The sequence below is a fragment of the Brienomyrus brachyistius genome, chromosome 2 (genome assembly GCF_023856365.1).
Source record: "Brienomyrus brachyistius isolate T26 chromosome 2, BBRACH_0.4, whole genome shotgun sequence".
Classification (NCBI taxonomy): domain Eukaryota; kingdom Metazoa; phylum Chordata; class Actinopteri; order Osteoglossiformes; family Mormyridae; genus Brienomyrus; species Brienomyrus brachyistius.
Genome location: NC_064534.1, coordinates 4874031 through 4893920, shown reverse-complemented (window position 1 = coordinate 4893920; position 19890 = coordinate 4874031). Strand labels below are relative to the sequence as shown.

Genomic DNA, 19890 nt, shown 5'->3' with positions numbered 1-19890 from the left:
CCTTATAAAAATATATTCTTGGGTGAATTCTGATTTTAAAGATTTAACACGTGTGTCTATCGCAATAACGAATAGCTGTTATTGCTATAAAAGACAAGCTTATATCCGACGCTGCTTTTAACGAGACAAGTTTAGTTTGTAGTAACATCTTCGAACTTTGCAAGAGGTAACTAATCTCGGCCATTATTTCCTGAGTAGGACAATTATGTTTATGCAAGGTTAGAAAACTAAGAGGAAGCTTTACAGTGTGCATTGGAGTGTGATATAGTGTAGTAACGGAGGTGCACGTTGCACTTTAGTACCAAACCCAGGCATTAGTTCCTGAGTAAGGCATTTCTGTTCGTGCACATCGTGTAATATTACAGCGTAGTAACGCAGGCAGTGCAGACAGCAGCCGGCGGCGCCCCAGCCGTGGGGGCGGAGATTAGGGCGGAACCGTAAGAAGTGGCTGGCAAGCCGTCGAGGGCGCTTTCTGCAGCTTCAATGGACCGTCGCTAGCAGGGGCGACCAGGAGAGAATGAGCGGCCGCTGCGATCCTTGCAGGATGACAGGTTTGTTGCGTTGTTTGCTGTGTTTCTTCCTTGGACGGCGCGGTACAGGGTCGCCCGGGTCCCCTTCCCAGCGTGTCCGGGGGTACCTTCCTGGCCGATTACCGTTCCTCTTCGGGTCGGGGAAGAAAAAAATGAAGATATACAAGGTGACTTTAGCGATTAGGCACCGTATAGGGAGGTCACAAATGTACAGTACAGCACAAGTGGCGCTGTCTGTTTTTTTTTCAACCCCAAAATCCTGTAAAGAGCTTTATAAAGCTCTGCTACACCCCGGCACCTCATCGTTTTGGTGCCTTGATGACTGTTCCTTCTCGTTTTTCTATACCCCTTTGAAATCTTCCGAACAAAATGATGACGCCGAGTATATTGTATTTCACGTTTTCATGTCTGTTTGACTCTTGCAGATGATCTGGTCCTGCTGGACGTACCAGCCTTTCGGCAGTGGTATCACTGGGATTGCGGATTAGCCTGTTCAAGGATGGTGTTAAAGTACGTATATAAAATCGTTGCCGTTTTATTTCAGCCTTAATTGAGTATACGCATAATAATCATGCATGTCACCAAGGTATTATATGAAATGACACCGGAAAAGACGTGTCAGCACTGACAGAATAAACTTTAGTTTTATGTGTAAGTTTGCTCCAAGTCATTTGAGTTAAATCGTTAAAAAAGGCGCGGTCGGGCCTCGCAGTCTGATAGTGGAGTTCTACTTGTAAGGTTGTAACTTTTATTGCTTTGTGCAGTAATTAACATATGATCATGCCAGTACAACGGAATCCTTATACTTTTTAAGATTTATTTTAATAATATAACTATAATACGAATACCGTTGTTCATGTTTATAGGTACGTCAGCGTAGTTATAAGTTCTGGTCAATGTCAATGTCTTGACATAGGGCTGTTTTGCGGGAAATCCTGACAGCACTTCCTGGTATGTGTGTATGTGGCAGGTACCTGCATCCAGTGAGTGAGGAAGACTTCCGCAGTGCTTGCCAAGAGCTGAAGCTCACGGAGAGTGTGTGGACTATAGACCTGGCCTACCTCATGCATCAACTCGGCGTCAGGCACCTATTCTGTACCCAGACCCTGGGCGTGGACAAGGGCTTCAGGAAGCAGGTACCTAGCTATCCTCATGGTCTCATTTATTTCACTTTTAGTGGCTCCTGTAGTCCAAAGCACCACTGTCTTTGGTATCTTTGCAAGCAAGTGTAGCTGAATAAGTAAGCATTCTAATGCACTTAGCCAATAAAGATCTTGAGAGTCAGAAAATGGTCAGCCACCATTGTCAGGTAACCCTGTGATTCCGTTAGACCTGGGGCCTTTAAGGTAGTCTGGGCAAAATGTAAGTGAATGAACATGAAGTTCAACTGTGCTACCTTAAATCCGACAAGTTACCCCGATAAGCCAGTAACCCCGCTTAGTAGTACAGGCCACGGGATGCTTTAGGCTTAATGGTGGGCAAACACTGAAGTCTGGTTTCTTTGGTTTCTGCTTTTCCCTCTAGTCCTTCTACAAGAAGGATTTTGACTTTGAAGAAGAAAGGGTGAATAAACTGTTCCTCAATGCAGAAAGCAAGGGTGTGATGGTGCGAAAATGGTATGAAAGTCTCACCTTTGTTAACGCTTTTCCCGCCTTCGATCGCGTCCCTGGGGACATACCCCATCGACCTGTCCTTGTTCTTTGTCCCACCGCCTCTCTCTCTCAGCTCCGTAACTATCCCGGAGATCCAGACACACCTGGCTGCGGGTCACGTGGCCGTCGTGCTGGTCAACGCCATGGAACTGCGATGCGAGCACTGCTCTGCTCCCATTGGCCGCCACCGCCGCAGTCGCCACTGCTGCTTCCCCCTCGTGGCCCACGGCTTCTTCTACCAGGAACCGGCTTACCAGGGCCACTTCGTGGTACTGCGCGGCTTCGACCGGCGTGCCGGCTGGTTCTTCTACAACAATCCAGCGTATTCCAACCGTGAGTGTCTCCCACCCATCTCCCATGTGTGTCTGCGATGTTGACCAGATCAGGGTTATGTACCAAGACCACATCCTTCTGCTGTAGCCTTCTTCTCAAGTATGTTTTACAAAAATAAAGCACACACCAGGCCTATGGTCAGAGGTGGGTGGTTCAGATCCAGAGAGTAAAAGTCCAGACCAAGATTTCAGCCAACCAGTTGAGTATAAAGAGTCATAGTCACAGAGAACTCAACTGGTTGGTTGAAACAAAGTCTTGGTCTGGATTTTTACTCTACGGACCTTAACTGCCTGCCTGACCATAGGTCTGGTGTGTGTTTTATTTTCGTATGACTGTTTCATACTTGACAATGAGGCTAAAGCAGAAGGATGTGTGGTGTTGGTCCAAAGCCCTGATCTGGCTTTATGTTTTATTCGGGGAAGTCTGTGCCAGTTAAATCAACATGATCTGCAGTACCAGTCAAAAGTTTGAACACACCAAGCTGCCTATGAAGGAGAGCGATAGTGCCACATCACATGTGGGATTTGAACTAGCAACCTTCCTGACCCCACAGAGCTGCCCTGCCCTCACCAAATTATTATTTTTTAATACTTACATGGAATTATTCACTGACCTAATATGTTTTTTTTATAGTCTTTATAGTTATTCTAAACTTTAGATTATGATGCAAATAAACCTTTGTATGAGTAGGTGTCTCCAAACTTTTACTGCTTTTGTAAATTGAAGAAAAGCTGCAAGGGAACAGCACCCCATACTCCAGTCATCGGCTCCTTGTCCCTCGCTCTCTCCAGTCATCGGCTCCTTGTCCCTCGCTCTCTCCAGTCATCGGCTCCTTGTCCCTCGCTCTCTCCAGTCATCGGCTCCTTGTCCCTCGCTCTCTCCAGTCATCGGCTCCTTGTCCCTCGCTCCCTCCAGTCACCTCACTGTCATCTGCTCCTTGTCCCTCGCTCTCTCCAGTCACCTCACTGTCATCTGCTCCTTGTCCCTCGCTCTCTCCAGTCATTTGCTCCTTGTCCCTCGCTCCTTGTCTCTCGCTCTCTCCAGTCGTCTGCTCCTTGTCCCTCGCTCCCTCCAGTCATCTGCTCCTTGTCCCTCGCTCCCTCCAGTCATCTGCTCCTTGTCCCTCGCTCCCTCCAGTCACCTCGCTGTCATCTGCTTCTTGTCCCTCGCTCTCTCCAGTCATCTGCTCCTTGTCCCTTGCTCCGTCCAGTCACCTCACTGTCATCTGCTCCTTGTCCCTCACTTTCTCACTATAGGTGGCAGGTCATTCAGTGCCGTTGCCCCCAAACTCAGGAATTCTCTTCTTCATTCTCTTCTTTTAAATCTAACCTAAAGACCTTCCTATTTAATCAACATTTTTCTTCTTCCTCAACTGCTTATGTCTTTGTTTCCTTATAAAGCAACCTTGGGCTTGTGAAAGGTGCTATATAAATGTAATCTATTATTATTTGTAGGTTGCTTGTACATGTTCAATGCAGCTTTTTTAATGCGACTGTGCATTCTGTCTCACAGGTGTGTGCTGCTCCACTGTGAGTAATTTTGAGAAGGCTCGCAACAGCTACGGAACAGACCAGGACATCCTCTTCCTTTACAAGGAGAGCTGACCCCAGTGTGCCGAGGCGACCTCTACGCCCACGAGCCGTGATCTCACTGTGACGTCACCCGGCTGGGGCCCATGGGCGGCATCCTTGCTTGGGCGGTCATACGTTCATGACCAGGTTAGTCCTGGGCCGTTTCAGACTGAGGTGGAAGGTATCCGACTGAATGTGGAGACCCAAGAAGGCGGATTAAAAAAACGATGTTCCTTAATCATAAGCCATACCATTTGGAAAATTAAAAGGGAAAAACAATTATTTTTAAAATGCCTTGAATGTATTAAAGATAAGATTTTGTTAACTGCGTTTTGACATACTGCCGTAGTTTATCAGCAAAATCACTGGATGTTGCCACGCTGACTCAGGTTCTGTCCAAGATTGAGCTGCACGTCAGCATTCCTCAGCCCATCGGGAATATGTGTGCTGATGTCGATTTGGGGAAGGTAAATATTTAGTTTTACTGCAAAGCTGTTGAGCAGCACAAACTGCCATACAAGTAGGAAGAGAAGCTAAAACGTTTACAGTGATGTGAAATGCAACTGCTGCTTGGTTGTGGGAGCTGTTCTTCATTTCTGTCTCGCGTACGTTAATTTGGGTTTTATCCGTCGTGAAACCACCGCTGGATGATAAGGTTGATGCTGGGAGCGACCGGCATTTCTGTTTAGGGGGTCGGCGTGCCTTTCAGGGGGGGTGGGGTCACGTCACTGTGGGGAGGATGACACCCCATGTAAACACAAAAAGAAACGAAACATTTTTCATGGAACAAGGGGAATGTAGAATGAATGACCCCCCCCCCCCCCAGTATCAGTCTCCTGCTCTTATCTTCCTTACGTTCCCACACCCACCATCTGGAAGTTTTCGGTGAATCAGGTTGTGTAAAGTCCCTGAAGGCCATGGCATCCAGGCCCCTCGTGAGGTTTGAACCAGCAGCTCAGTGCCCTCTGCTGGTGTCCATTTAGAAAACTTAAATTAGTATCCTAACCTAAAACCGACCACAGCGGTTTGCGGTTAATTCGAACAGTGATGTTGCGTTAAATGTGACCCTGAAGCCTGTCCAAGACAGCACAGACCACAAGACGGGGGTCTGTCCTGGACAGGATGGCTGTCCATCACTGGGCACAGACAGACAGAGCCAGACGGAGGCAGACCAGAAAGTAACACCCAGCATAGAGGTGGGGGCTACCCACAAACCCCTGGACAACGCTAGAAATAACAGGACTGTGCTTCAGTAACTTTTATATAAGTGGAGTGATTGAAGCATTTAGGGAGACTTACTAAGACTCATTAATCATTTAACAGTGCAGGTGTGACACTGCCACGTGTGTGTGCCATAGGTGGGTAGATCTGGAGTAAGTACCTGCACGTTATTCCCATTCTCGGAGTGTATATTTATCGTTATTCAGCACAAATACATCCAGTCTTCTTTATCAAAAAGGGATTCAAGCCAGAGGTTCATCTTTAAGGGTTTAAAGACATATAATAGGTTATCATTTAATTTTCAGTGCAGAAGTCGTAGAGATCAGGTTTGCCTGCATTTGAAAGTTTAGGCAATGCATCTTGGGCTCAAAATTTGATTTCTCATTAAAAGTGATTGAGCCCTAATTTTAAATAAGGTAATTATGTGGAGTCTATACATTTTCCTGAAGTTATTTTCCAGTCCGGGGCCTGATGCCAGTCCAATAATGAACTCACACTCTCACAAACAGAGTATTTTCGAGTCACCATTTCATCTAACCATGTATTTGGGCTGTGAGTGAGTGAGTGAGTGAGTGAGCGAGCAGGAAGTGACATCACAACGCTGGTGCTGCGAGCTGACCACACCAGCCACCGTGCAGGATCGCTGCTCATTTATAGCTGAAGATATTGCGCCGTGGTTTTGTGACGGTTATCGCTATTTAATATTCAATGTAAAGATGGTGAAGATTTGTTTTTGTGTGTCAGTATCAAAAGGGATCAGCCATTTTCTGGTATTTTGAATATCTCAGAGTTCATTAAACAGAATGGTAATGTTTCAGAATCGTAAAATTTATTTTTTGAAGTAGATTTCTGTAATAAACTATATGTTGTGTACATTTTGTTGGCTGAGTGACTTTCTTAAGATTAGGGGCAGACATCTGAGTCTGGTGAGGTTTCAGTTTCCCATTTGCTTACCGATGACAGACCCAAACTTATTCTCATTACCACTTGCTTTGGGGGGGGGGGGGGGGGGGGGGAGGAGTAGCTTCACTCTTTCACGATGTTGGGTCTGAAATTCTCTTTGACAGCCTCGGCAAGCTCCTTAGCGTACATGTCGTACCTCCCCGTCATCTGTAAGGGAAATTCACACGCATCCTGAGGATGGAGGCAGCCGTGCAGATGGGCCTGAAGGAGCCACATGGGATGGTGCACCACTGACCTTGAAGCCCCACTTGTCGCTTATCTGCCGGTTCAGGTTGAGGTCCAGTTCAGCCACCAGGAGTCCGTCGCGGGTCCTGGAGAGTCCGGGGGAGCGGCTCCCGTCCGGTGCGGCCACGTAGCTCGAGCCGTAGAAGTGGCCGAAGTCGTGGTGAGCTGAAGGGATCGATAAACGTGGCCAAAACGGTCAGACGACCATGCAGACGCTAGCGTGCTAAAGGGGACCAGCCTCAGAGCAAACCGTCCGCTGGGATTTGCATTGAGTTTGCTGAGACAAGACCTTTAGTCAAAGCAGCATGTAAATGTACCAATATAGACAAGTGCATGTTTAGTAAAGCTTTTATTTTAGGGGGTTTCCGACAGCCTTTAAAAAAACCTGCTCTGTTCTGCAGAAGTTGACTTAAGTTTATTAAAGAATACCATAACCAGAAGAAGACAAATACTGTTATTTTTATGAATGTTCCGCATAACCATCGCAGTTGACGATGACTGTACGTGGGTTAGGGTTGGTGACTGACTACTGCTCGCTGGTATGCATTTATCAGAACTGTAACTCTACAGTAACAGGTGCGTTGAGCTCGCAGTCTAGGGGTTGCAGTAATGAGCTTCTGTGCAGGATCATGTGGCAGTTTGGCTCACACCAGCAGTGGCCGAACTTATCCAAAGCAGGCAGCTGTGTATGTAGGTTATTACTGCAACTCCCCAATTATCAGATTATTAATTAGAGGACTGATTGGCTGAAGAGTCCTCACACCTGGGTCTGAACAGTCGACCTAAAGGTTACTCCAATGACCTGCATACACACTGGGCCTTTGAGGATAAGATTGGCCGCCCCCAAACCTACAGTGAATAGGCACCACTGTAAGTGTGTCAGCTGAGATGCAGGGGCGTCAAGGGGTGATGCCGCATGGATGGTTGGTTGGTTGGTAGGTAGGTTGACAGGTACTTCATTAATCCCTAAGGAAATGTAGGCATCCAGTAGCTCAAATACACACAATAAAACGGAAGGATTGCAGAGGTAGGTGGATGCGTCTATGGATGCTGTGCAGATGGTGGATGCCTTGTAAAGGTGGTAGGTGGAGTTACTCTGTGTTGTCAGTCCCACGGATGAGCTTTTTATTAAATGACCTAAGGAGTATGCAGAAGGGCCCTTTGAAATCCACATAGCGTGTGAATTTGTGGGTGTCCGTGTGCCCTGTGATGGACTGGCATGCCGCCCGTGACGAGCTTCCAACAGCCTCAAGCAGCATAGGAAGTTGGATGGATTCATGTAGCCTAACTTGACGCTTTTTACATTTATATACTTTTCCAGTCAGTTTACTTGTATTTTTCATGTTCATATTTTTGTCATGAAAATGAAACAGACTTACCTTTCTTTCCATCTCCAGAAGTAAACTCACTTTCAAAATGCTCCTAGAAGCACATGTAAAGTTATTACAATCATAATGAAATAGTTGTTTGCAATTTTATCTTTTAGCGTAAAAATGTAATTCATGTCTGAAACAGCAGGGGGCAGAATTGGGCTACAAAATGTACTAAATAGTAGTATATTCAAATCACTCTCTCTCCATGCCAGTTTTTTTTTTTGAATATCCTTTCTCATGTCTTCAGCATATGAGTGAGGCCAAACGGAGCCAAAACACTTATTCGTTTGTCATAGGGGCTCCATGTTAGGTAGACAGGTGTGTAGTTAGAAGAACAATCATCAAAGTCCATTCATACAGACAGCACAGGTTGAATACAGTAGCGATTTTCTAAGCCATTAAACTATTTCAGCAGTCATGCACTTAATGATTCATGCAAGCACCAATGCTTCTTCCCAGTGCAATTCTAGCGTGAAATATTTGTAAGAGATTAAACATTCCTAGAAAAGCTGAAATGCAATTTAATCTGCGTGAACGAAATTGCAGGTTTTAATAATGTGTATTCCCCCCTGGCATGTGAGATCTCGCACATCAGGGAGACGGCTCGCACTGTGCAGCCGTTCGGCTTTTCGATTTCGGGGCCCGCGTGCCCTGGCCTGCCGACTGCTCGGTACCCACCGTGCCGATGCGGTTGATGGCGCACGTGAAGCAGTGGTTGGCGATGGCCGCGTTCCGTGCCTCGACGGGCCACATGGGCTCGCTGCCACGGAAAACCACAGTCACGGGAACATCTACAGACAGGGGCTCACAGCAGGTGTCAGCTATTCCAAGCCCCATAACTGTTCCTTTAAGCCACCTTAAACTTTTACTAAATGTATGGGGCCACCCACAAAGGCACTGACCCCAACCGAAAGCTGATTGGCTCCCGGAATGCTCCCGGAATGCCCCTTCCCCTCTCACTCACTGATTCGAAGCTTATCATTGGCTAATGATAAGGTTGGCTCCTGTGTGTGAATTATGTCCCTCCCATGCCCCCAAAACAATCTCTTTACAGTATTACCCTAACTACCATCTACGTCCTTTTTAATCTGTTGACAGGCACTCTACACATGTAATCACAAGTAACTAGTAAGTATAGGTCACATGCTACATGGTACATTAAAAGCAGATATAAGCAGCAACAATACCAAAATAACAAAGGAGAGCACTTCCGTTTTGATTTAGTATCTCCAAAACAGGTACAGCCTACCTTGGATGTTGGAATTAACACCTACATTGAGATACACTCCATTCGTGTATTTTCCTGCCGAAGCATTTACCTGAGACCTCCGATGGTGGCGGAGGGGTTGAAGATGATCTCTGCGCCATTCACGCTGTACATGAGCCAGTTGAGGGGGTGGTGTCGCCCGTAGCAGATGTTGACGGCGATCCTCCCGAACTGCGTCTGGAAGACCCGGTGGCCTGTGTCGCCCTCCATGTAGTAGGTGGACTGGCAGCATTTGGGCAGAGGCGACAGAAACATCATCAGCAAGTGGCAGGTGCCAACTCAGCGCCATCCATACCTGGAAAACAACCAGGATCCATCCAAACGTCCCAATGTGCCCCCCCCAGACTCACTCACACATCACTGACTTGCTTGGTTCTATCCTGAGAAAGGGGGCGGCATGGTGGTGCAGTGGTTAGCACTGTTGCCTCACACCTCTGGGACGCAGGTTCAAGTCTCCGCCTGGGTCACATGTGTGTGGAGTTTGCATGTTCTCCCCATGTCGTCGTGGGGTTTCCTCCGGGTACTCCAGTCCCCCCCCAAGTCCAAAAACATGCTGAGGCTAACTGGAGTTACTGAATTGCCCATAGGAGTGCATGTGTGAGTGGCTGGTGTGTGAATGTGCCCTGCGATGAGCTGGCCCCCCATCCTGGGTTGTTCCCTCGTGCCCATTGCTTCCGGGATAGGCCCCAGACCCCCCGCGACCCAGTAGGATAAGCGGTTTGGAAAATAGATGGATGGATATTCTGAGCAAGTGCTACAATATATTTTAGGAATCCATTGTAATATAATTACATGCCTGACCGGCCCCACGGCACTGACCAGGATAAGCAGTTTGAGCATTTGACTATTCCAGCTATGGTGGGTTAGGGTAACAAACAATTTGGAACCCAGTTCTGGTGGACAGCTGCAAAGGGTGAGGGAGACCCTGACAGGAGAGCGAGTTATAAAGTATTATAATTAATAAACAGGTGAAGCAGTAGCTCCAGGAAGAAGCAGCTTAGCGAGACGTATAAAACAATGTTCTAAAGGTTCTGTCGTCTGGGACAGGACTGAATCTGAACCCCCCCCCCCCCCACATAACTGGGGGTCTTGTATCGTTACCTGACAAAATACCAATGTTTCTTTGCCAGACACATCTATTGCAGGCAGGAGCAAAAGCCATATTTTACTCTAGAACAACACAGAGTGATGCAATTAATACCCATTGCTGTTGGTGCACATTCTGCTGTCCAAATACGCAGCTGTCAGAGTGTGTGCACTGGAGGAAGGTAAACATCAGACATACAGGCTCGTCTCATTATTGCAGAAGAATGTCCATCATAAAGGTCGGGGAGAAATGGAAGCTCGTGGCATTTGCATAATCGGAGGTTCACCGGACCCCAGTGACTCACGGCTCCTTTCTGAGCTACTCGGGGCTCTCGCCGATATGGCAGTTAATTAAAGCCACGACACGGCAGACGGGTAACGGAGGGAGGCATCTCCGCCGGCCTCCTTCCAAGCTCATGACATGCTCATCTTAGAGGAACCCAGCAGTCTCATTCCCACGGATGAGCATCTCCTCAGTTGCCATAGAGCCCATTCAAAAGCTTCTGGTGGGAAACTGGACGACCGTGGATCCGGCTGCAACCGGTTAGGCTACAGTGTGAGGTAAATACGGGGTATAACAAAGAGCGAAATGAATAAGGAGACCCTGCATGGGGATAATGTAGTTTAATGAACATTAGCACCTGTTCAGTAGGCGTACCGGACAATGTTTTAATGAGTCCATTCTATTTCTTAGTTTCCTCCTTTCATTTTATACCTTTTAAGACCAAAATAGGCATCAATTTCATTTGCAGCTAAATGCCAAATCAAACCGCCAAACGCCTATTCTAATCATCGCCATTTTTCTTAGAATGACTAAGCAATTGACAGTTTATTGAAACACTCTGCAATAATTGATTCTGAAGCTCTTCAGTTAAATCTGTTTAACGATTTTGACCTGTAAGCTTTATCACTTCTGCTAAGCCAATATGTAAACACTGAGTGTGGCCGCCTCAGTTCTCTGCACTGCAGACACTCTCCCTCACCACTGGGGGTTCAAATGCTGGCCTTAGCCCTACAAGCCATTATTTATGATTTATTTTTTTTTGTTATTTATTAAAAATAACAGTAAATAAATACATATTAGGAAAACCAACAAGCAATCCATCCATCCATCCATCACGTGGGGTTCCAAGCCTATCCCAGAGGCTACGGGTGCAAGGTAGGGAACAACCCAGGATGGGGCACCCAACAATTTGGAAATTTTGGTAACCTCACCATGTTTTGGACTGTGGGGGGAAACAGGAGTATCCCAAGGAATCCCCACAATGACACGGGTAGAACATCCATCCATCCATCCATTTTCCAAACCGTTTATCCTACTGGGTCGTAGGGGGGTCCGGATCCTATCCCGGAAGCAATGGGCACAAGGCAGGGAACAACCCAGGATGGGGGGCCAGCCCATTGCAGGGCACACTCACACACCATTCACTCACACATGCACACCTACGGGCAATTTAGCAAGTCCAGTTAGCCTCAGCATGTCTTTGGACTGTGGGGGGAAACCGGAGTACCCGGAGGAAACCCCACGACGACATGGGGAGAACATGCAAACTCAATATATACAACAATAATCTAAATGTACTATTAATGGGACCAAAAACTGTAACTAGCTGTTAATGCCTATTTTTCCAGTCATGAGCTAGTAATTGTTCATGATTATTATCCACTCACACTGGTAGTCAGGCGTTTCCTACGGTGTGGAGTAGAATGTTTATTTAGGATGTGTGCAGAATCTACAGGGTTAATAATTCCCAGTAGCACCAGATCCCATTAGGAACAAACTTGGGGGGGGGGTGATTTCACAGTCAGAGGAAATTACAGTGCAGCCAAAGGAGTTCGCTTCTAGAACTAAGATTAACTGGCGTGACAAATTTTCTGACAGGATCAATGAAATTGCATCCGATCTGTATCGAGACGGCAGGTGCCAAACTCTGAAATTAGTCATTATTGACGTGTTTTTTCCTTCTTTCTTTTAAGCTCTATGCGGTGGAGACTCGGTTCCATATAGCGGAGCCGTCATACTGGAAACTAACTATCTTCTGTAAGCAGGGAGGAGGGATGCAGCAAACTATGGTCAATACAAGCCCCGGCACAAAGCAATCAACAGCTTCTCATCTCTCAGTGGGTTTGCGGCCTAGCGGACCGGAGCCGAAAGCCACCTGGGGTCGCCCCGCGGCTGCACCCACAGCGCCCCGCTGGCAGCGGATACGCTCTCGTCTGCCGCCGTGCCGAGGCCCGAATCAAGGCTCTTTATCCGTCGCTGTGGTCTCGGGCAAACCGTCTGCGGTGCGTTACGGGCAGCTGGTGAGCCCCCTCTCACGCCCACCTCGTTAAAATCGCCCACGCGCGGGATGTGGTTCTTGCGGCTCTTGCCCACCACGCGGCCCGAGTTGGAGACCACGACTGCTGTGTTCCACAGGGTGGCTCCGTGTGACTCGTCTCGCTCCAGGATGGGCGACACGATCACCATGTTGTACTTCTCTGCGAGCTGTGGACATGAATGGGGATGTCACACACCTGGTAGGGAACGAACCCGCCCTGAAGCACCACCCCCCCCAAACACACACGGTACTCACACAATATTGGCGATGAGCTACCATCCAAACCCAAATCCACACCCTTGGCACAGTGTGTATGTGTGGCAGAGCAACTCAAAATCTCATACCCCACACGCTGACATGCACCGAGGGCAACACATGTAGCTTAATTTCCGGAATCGTCCACAGAAAGCTTTAGCAAAGGATAAATGCAGATTCTCCATTGAAAGCCCCCTCCCCTCGAGAAAGTGCCAGCCACAGATTGAGTGCAGGGTAGGGGGGGGGGGGGGGGGCAGAGGCTACGTGTGGAAATGCTCGTCCCTCCTGTCTCCGGCAGAGTCTGAGGTGTTAATCTCTCCCCCCCCCCCCCAGTTCCTAACACTGCTTATTAAGCCCGTGTTGATGAATGAAAAGGAAGGTAGGAAGAAAGCCTATCCTGTATGGGGGGGGGGCCATACAGGATGGAGATTGGTGGGGGGGGGGGGGCAAATAACTGCCCCCGTCCTGATATCAAAAAATACGGAAGGGCGGTCTGACATACGTTACTCCTACTTGTAAATATGCTAAAAACAGCTTCTCCACCACACAGCGCTAAATTAGACACCTACAGCTCACAGCGGGAAAAACAGGAGGAGTAACGGGGGACATAGCATTATACCCCCCACATAATAATCTGCCCGTCCACATCACTGAAGGCCCAGACAGGGGCATCTTCAGCAAGAGGAGGATCGATACAACCATCGCGCACAGTCTAATGACATAATCACGTGTGATGTCAGCCAGCCTCAGGGCCGTGACCCGCTCACCTCCTGGCAGAAGCGGGTGGTGTGTCCCTCCTCGGCGGATTCGGCAAACTCCGTCCAAGGCGCCTTTTCCCGCGTGCAGAAGGCGAAGGGCATAGCTGTGGCCAAAACCGACAGGTACCAATTACTACGCCTCCTGGAGGACACTAATGGGGCTGCATCTGTGAGAGCAGTTAAGTGGAGGTAAATCCGAACATTTGCAGAAAAGCTCATTTAAAGGACTGATTATACAACGGAGGTTCGGTGAGTGGTACTGCAATGGGTTGTGGGATTGAGCCCCAGCCTGGTTCTGTCTGTGTGAAAATGTATGACCTCCCAAGGTGCAAATCCACATAGTTTAGGTGGACTGGTGTCTCTACATCCTCCGACAGAGATGGAAAGAGAGAGAGAAGTGGAGAGTGTGTGTGTGTGAGCGGGTATGTCTATCCTTATGGGGACACAATGTCCCCATAACATGATAAATATCCAGGAAACCGGTCCCCATAAGGGAAAACTCTATTTTATAAAAATCAGTGACTGCTATGAAAAAACTAAAAATGCAAAAACTCATTTGCATTTTGCTTGGTTACTTATGGTTATGTTTAGGGCAGGGTGGGGGTTAAGGTAGCGTTAGCATTTTTTCCATAGAAGTGAATGAGCAGGCCCCATAAGGATAGGTATACCCTATATGTGCCTCTGTGTGTGTGTGTGTGTGTGTGTGTGTGTGTGTGTGTGTGTGTGTGTGTGTGTGTGTGTGTGTGTGTGTGTGTGTGTGTGTGTGTGTGTGTGTGTGTGCGATGCCCAAAGTACTGGCGCCTGGCCTAGAGTGTAGCTTGCCCTGTGCTTTCTAGGGATATGATCACTGTGACCAGCACAAGTGGTTATAAATCATGGATGGATGGACTAATTTTATACTCCGAAGGCCTGAGATTTTAGTGTCATGCTCTCCGTATTACAATCTCTGAACAGCTAAACGCTAAACGTCAGAGTCAGGACTTCTTCAATAATTACCGGGCATATAATCTGACAACATCAATCTCTTAGATACGTAAGATATTACAGCTGCTATGCAGTAAACGATCGTTATAATTTAATGTCCCCAGTAGAATAAATCTTTGGAGGTCAAGGTAGGAAAGACAACCCAAATTCAACAGGCAGGCACACCCACTGATTAGAGACAAACCCCTTATTTCTGCTGGTGAGCTGAACACATTTAAATAATGAGCATCACCTATTTATGAACGTGCAATGCTCAAACCAGTGGCATCAAGCTGCACACCAGCTGAGTGTCAGAACAACACTGGCACAGAGTGAAACGCGATCTCACTCTCACGGTGGCTCTTCACCCACACACATTATTGTCACTGTGTTTCCTGAAGAAAGACCCAACCTCAGACATCAGTGGCAGACATTTCTGCTCTAATCCGAATTGGAAGCGTATAAATAGTAAAATGTTCACTCCCTGCAAATTGTGCCCATTTCCCATCTCCGCCGACCTTTCTGGCTGTTAATTAATCCTGGGCTCGCCACAGAAAGGTAAAGCCCAGTCAGGACTACAGCCAAATGCTTATCAGCAATGTAATACTAATTAGTGCGACCCACAAGACAGGAAATGGAGAATTTCAATTAGTCACTGGAAGAAGCTCTTTGCCGGAGACTCTTATGTTCGCACGAAATAAATGAAAATATCAAGTGAGCCCTTGTGTTACAACCACCCCACCCCACCACTACCACTTCCATGTCAGGCGACACACTGGTGAAAATTCTACGGTGACGGGTGGATGACAGGTAGCTGGGTGATCAGGAATGACGATTTTGTGAAGGGGCCCCACAGTTCACCTCAGGACGGGACATAAACAGGCGCCATAACCTAGGGCAAGCTAGCTTGTGATTAAAATAATCAATGATAACAGTAACTTGTGGGGGGGGGAACTCACTCCAAGCCTCCTGGAAGCAGACAATGTTGACCCCACACATGGCAGCCACCTCCACGATGTCACCGATCCGTCTGTGCAGGGCGTCGATCTGCACGGCGGAAACACGGCGGTTAGGTGCCCACCCCCGCCAGCCCGGTGCCCGGCAGCAACGCGGCTGATTAGGTCACCAGCTGCTCCGCTTCTGCCAGACGATGTTTAGCCTGGGAAACTAATCAGAGGTCATCTGCATTTATATTGGAGACGGCTTCCGCTGTTACGCACGGCGGAGGACGCAGGATGATGCGGTAATTATCCGCCGTGTGCCGCATGGGCAGGCCGCGTACGCAAGTCACGCCAACAACTCCAGCACAGGAAGCCTGCTTTCTTAGAAAAGAAAAATTCCTTTTATCCCACACGATATAGAAAGAAAAGGAGCTATTAAAATCGGACCAAAGGGTTCATTATAGATATCACCTCTTCCCCTGAAGGTTTAATGACATTTGGAGAGTTAAAAAAACACGTTCACTTGTTCACACCCAGAACACCCTGGAATAAAGGATTTTCAAAATGAACCCATCTGCAGTAACTGATAAAAAATGTGAAATGCGTACCTACAAGGGACCATTATATCAACAGAACCATAAAAACAGACATACACATCCGCATTTATGGACATAATATACAGTACTGAGCAAAAGTCCTAGTCACCCAAAGAAAATGATCGGGTGTATGTTGGTATAAAACTATGCCAGCATGTCGGTCAAATTGTGTCAGCGTAACCGTTTCAAAACCGCCACTAAAATCACCGCAGTGTATGCAGCAACCGGCCAATACACCAATGCAGCACTCAAGCACTAACACACCTTGTATAGCTAATCAATACCTCATTGACTGAGTTTTTTTTAATTAAGTGAGTTGGTGCTGAAATGTAATAAATACAAGGAACGGCTGAGGTGCCCCTGAGGAGGAGAGGTTAGGGAGCTAAAGCGGTGTCCATCCAGCAAAACATCCATAACTTTTTTGAGAATAGAAGAAATTTTGACTAGATTTGAATTGTGTTACTCTTAATTACTCTTAAATATTCTTATATTCTAATGTTAAATTGTGTTTTCTGTTCTGACTAAAAGTGCACTTACAACCCAGATAAATTGCTTTGAGCATTTCTTTTGACTGCCTAAGATTTTTGAACAGTACTGTGTGTGTATACACTCTCACACACACACACACACGTTATGGATATAACAACAGAACACATTTCAATAGTATTCCTGTTCAGCCACTTTCAGTCATGGTCCTTGTCGCTGACAAACAAACCGATCTCAGTGTACAAAGTACAGCCCGATGACATCCATTAGCACAAGCGTCACAGATGGCCAAGGAGCCTGGCCATAGAGAACCAACGAGGCCGATCAGCCTGCGCCTAATTAAACCAATTTAACCTAGAACTATTACTGATAGTCGATATGCTTTCATCTCATGTGACACGTATGAAGGATGAGTTATTTACGTATTGCATTAAGAAAGAATGGAACCCATGAACCTACATTATGAATTATTATGAATTATGAATGAACATTTAAGAGGTTCCAAGCGTGTCACTACAGATGAGAAAGGGGGTTAACCCTTTATTGGGGGGAAGATATGATTTTAATGAAAATGAATGAGACTAATTAGAGTACATTTATTGGGGGGGTAAAAGTGGATAAAGAACATTTTACCCACCCCAGAACAGCCCCAGCGATGCCCTTGGCCCTATGTATTTGCAAAGAGACCCAAGGCATGGTCACACAGCTGACAGCACGGCCCTCGGCAACCCTCTGCAGCCCTGGCAGTTCTCTGTAGACCTCTGCAGCCCTGGCAGTTCTCTGTAGACCTCTGCAGCCCCAGCAGCCCTCTGCAGCCCTCTATAGACCTCTGCAGCCCTAGCAGTTCTCTGTAGCCCCAGCAGCCCTCTGCAGACCTCTGCAGCCCTCTATAGACCTCTGCAGCCCCGGCAGCCCTCTGTAGCCCTAGTAGTCCTCTGCAGCCCTGGCAGTTCTCTGTAGACCTCTGCAGACCTCTGCAGCCCTCTGTAGACCTCTGCAGCCCTCTGTAGACCTCTGCAGCCCTCTGTAGACCTCTGCAGCCCTCTGTAGACCTCTGCAGCCCTCTGTAGACCTCTGCAGCCCTTTGTAGCCCTAGTAGTCCTCTGCAGCCCTGGCAGCCCTCTGTAGACCTCTGCAGCCCTCGCATTTAATCAGACCTCTGCAGCCCTCAGCCCTCTGTAGACCTCTACAGCCCTCACATTTAACCAGCCCTCAGCAGCCCTCTGTAGACCTCTGCAGCCCTCGCATTTTATGAGCCCTCAGCAGGCCTGGCAGACCCCTGCAGCTTGCACCTAGATGGACGCCTCACCTGATCCATGACGGGGGCACTAGTGGGCAGGACCATGGCGTTCTGCACGAGGCCTACGCGTATGGTGCGTGGCGGACGCAGCTGCTCACGCGCAGCTCCGAACTGGCAGCCCAGCAGCTGGAAGTCCCGCTGCCTGGCCGCTTCCTGCGCACACTGCGGCAGGTCCAGCATCCTGTGGAGGGGGCAGGACCTTCTGACTAAAGCCAATGGTGGGAACAATGAAAGGAATAGTAGCAACGGTTGCTAGTAATATTATAAACCTACAGTAAGACCTTCATACTTAAAGAATTCATGTGTCCTTTTTGTATTTTTACATAAAAGGTATTCATCAGGAATCAGGAAGTCATCATATTTGACGTTTTATATCAGGGGTGGGGAACCTGATCCATGGAGGGCCGGTGTCGGTTTTCGGGATGATCTCTCAAATGGCCAATAATAAAACGATGGTTCACAACTCCAGTCCTGGGGACCCACTGTTATTGGCTGACTGAGAGGTCATCCCAAAAACCCGCACCGGCCCTCCATGGAACAGGCTCCCCATCTCTGCTTTATATACTGGCCAGTTACTGTTTAATCCAAACCACAAGTTATCTTCCCTGACTTATTGTGTGCACAAACACTGTATTTCTAATATGCACTGCAGTATCACTGTAACTTAAATGCTAAAATGCATTTTACCCTTTTATTCACTAGACGTAAATAGACATGCTAGAGGACTTCATATGCATCGACATGAATAACCAATATACAAAAACCACAAAAGAGAAACCCTGGTCATATAACTGGTTACTGTACTTTTTCATGCAAATAAGTAGGGCGCGCATGGTTAAAATGGGACACTTTAAATTTGCTTTCTGGGAAAATCATTTCAGTGTCTTGAATCGCAACTTGACACCATTATAAATACATTAATGCTCTTTGTATACTGCGTAGAAGAGAAAATAAAGTACTACAAACCAGATATACTAACTGCAAAGATTAACTGTCCCATTTGGCATGTGCCCCATTTTCACAATACTCACCTTGTGAAGACGCACTCGGTACTTTACGTATCGTACTTACTTCGTTCCTTCCCCGAATAAGATACGTTTAACCTCTTTTAGTTCATCCATGGGAAGATACTTTTCCAAAGTCTTCTCCAATGATTCAAACTGCGATGCAGCCATTTTGAAATGTCAAGGAAAAAGAGGATAATTTTTAACGCAAAAAAACGCAAATTATGCCCCAGCTCCCGCAAGACTAATTTTGACTATGCCCTTTCTTCGACACAGGTGCAGCCTCATCCCCTCCTTTAGCTATTGGTTAACAAACTCCTAACTTCATACTTCTTCCAGGACTTATGCAAATATATCAGCTCACTCTATAGTTTGATGAAAGGAAATGACATAATACCATCTTAGACAAAATGCTATTACGATTCAACACGTGGATGTCACGCCCTTCAGCATTAATAAACAGTATTTTCTTGTTTTATTGTACGCGATTCTCCGATTTCCGGGGTTAAGCGAGTTATTGAACAGCGACGTTTGCACTGAATGTAACCTGAACCCACATTGCGGGTCGCCAGTCCAAAGGTGTCATTTAGCCTGCAGTGGGGGTTATGTGGCATAAAGACACCAGCAGTCCGGATCCGCCATGCGGGGACGGAGAGAAGCAGCCCGGGACAGGAGGGGGGTCCTGCGTGCGCTGCGATAAACCCCGATTTGCTTTATGCAGCGATATTGTGTATCATATATGCCTAATGGAGAAGTACCTAAATGATGGATTGTTTAACTGTGTGCGTGTTTTTATAGGAAGAAGAAACAAAAAATAACATTTTGACCTAACAAATGTCTTAGCTTTTCAAGCGGTTTATTTATTTTTTTGTCGATATTATGAAATATGCCAACCTCTAATGTTCTTACACACGAAGAAAAAAACTGCACACGACTGCAGACTGATTAAATACTACTGTATAAATTTCTGTCGCAGATTAAGTTAAACATTTCTGCCTTCACATCTGTCTTGTATGTGCATGTGTGTGTGTGTGTGTGTGTGGGG

At 47.1% G+C, this 19890-nt stretch overlaps 2 protein-coding genes across 2 annotated transcripts; one reads left to right on the top strand and one right to left on the bottom strand.

Annotated features, from left to right (window-relative positions):
• Positions 1–134: 134 nt before the first annotated feature.
• gucd1 (guanylyl cyclase domain containing 1) lies at positions 135–6183 on the top strand. The gene is made up of 6 exons (XM_048982772.1): positions 135–551; positions 956–1040; positions 1501–1666; positions 2055–2146; positions 2256–2515; positions 4028–6183. The coding sequence occupies exons 1-6, from the start codon at positions 518–520 to the stop codon at positions 4117–4119; spliced, it is 729 nt and encodes a 242-aa protein (XP_048838729.1). The 5' UTR covers positions 135–517; the 3' UTR covers positions 4120–6183.
• upb1 (ureidopropionase, beta) lies at positions 6115–19420 on the bottom strand. The gene is made up of 10 exons (XM_048982689.1): positions 18913–19420; positions 17851–18022; positions 15478–15565; positions 13565–13659; positions 12548–12709; positions 9188–9357; positions 8547–8628; positions 7875–7917; positions 6506–6660; positions 6115–6417 (listed from the first exon to the last, which is right to left on the bottom strand). The coding sequence occupies exons 1-10, from the start codon at positions 19014–19016 to the stop codon at positions 6334–6336; spliced, it is 1155 nt and encodes a 384-aa protein (XP_048838646.1). The 5' UTR covers positions 19017–19420; the 3' UTR covers positions 6115–6333.
• Between the last annotated feature and the right edge of the window lie 470 nt (positions 19421–19890).

What these genes read in the sequence shown, in the direction of transcription:
- upb1 (XM_048982689.1), bottom strand. Translation starts at nt 19,016, where the DNA reads ATGGCTGCATCGCAGTTTGAATCATTGGAGAAGACTTTGGAAAAGTAT. An exon ending in CCATCAACCGCATCGGCACG is followed by an intron (nt 7,918 to 8,546) that starts GTGGGTACCGAG and finishes ATGTGCTTCTAG; the next exon opens with GAGCATTTTGAAAGTGAGTT. An exon ending in GCGACAAGTGGGGCTTCAAG is followed by an intron (nt 6,418 to 6,505) that starts GTCAGTGGTGCA and finishes TTTCCCTTACAG; the next exon opens with ATGACGGGGAGGTACGACAT.
- gucd1 (XM_048982772.1), top strand. Translation starts at nt 518, where the DNA reads ATGAGCGGCCGCTGCGATCCTTGCAGGATGACAG. An exon ending in ACAAGGGCTTCAGGAAGCAG is followed by an intron (nt 1,667 to 2,054) that starts GTACCTAGCTAT and finishes TTTTCCCTCTAG; the next exon opens with TCCTTCTACAAGAAGGATTT. An exon ending in GGTGTGATGGTGCGAAAATG is followed by an intron (nt 2,147 to 2,255) that starts GTATGAAAGTCT and finishes TCTCTCTCTCAG; the next exon opens with CTCCGTAACTATCCCGGAGA.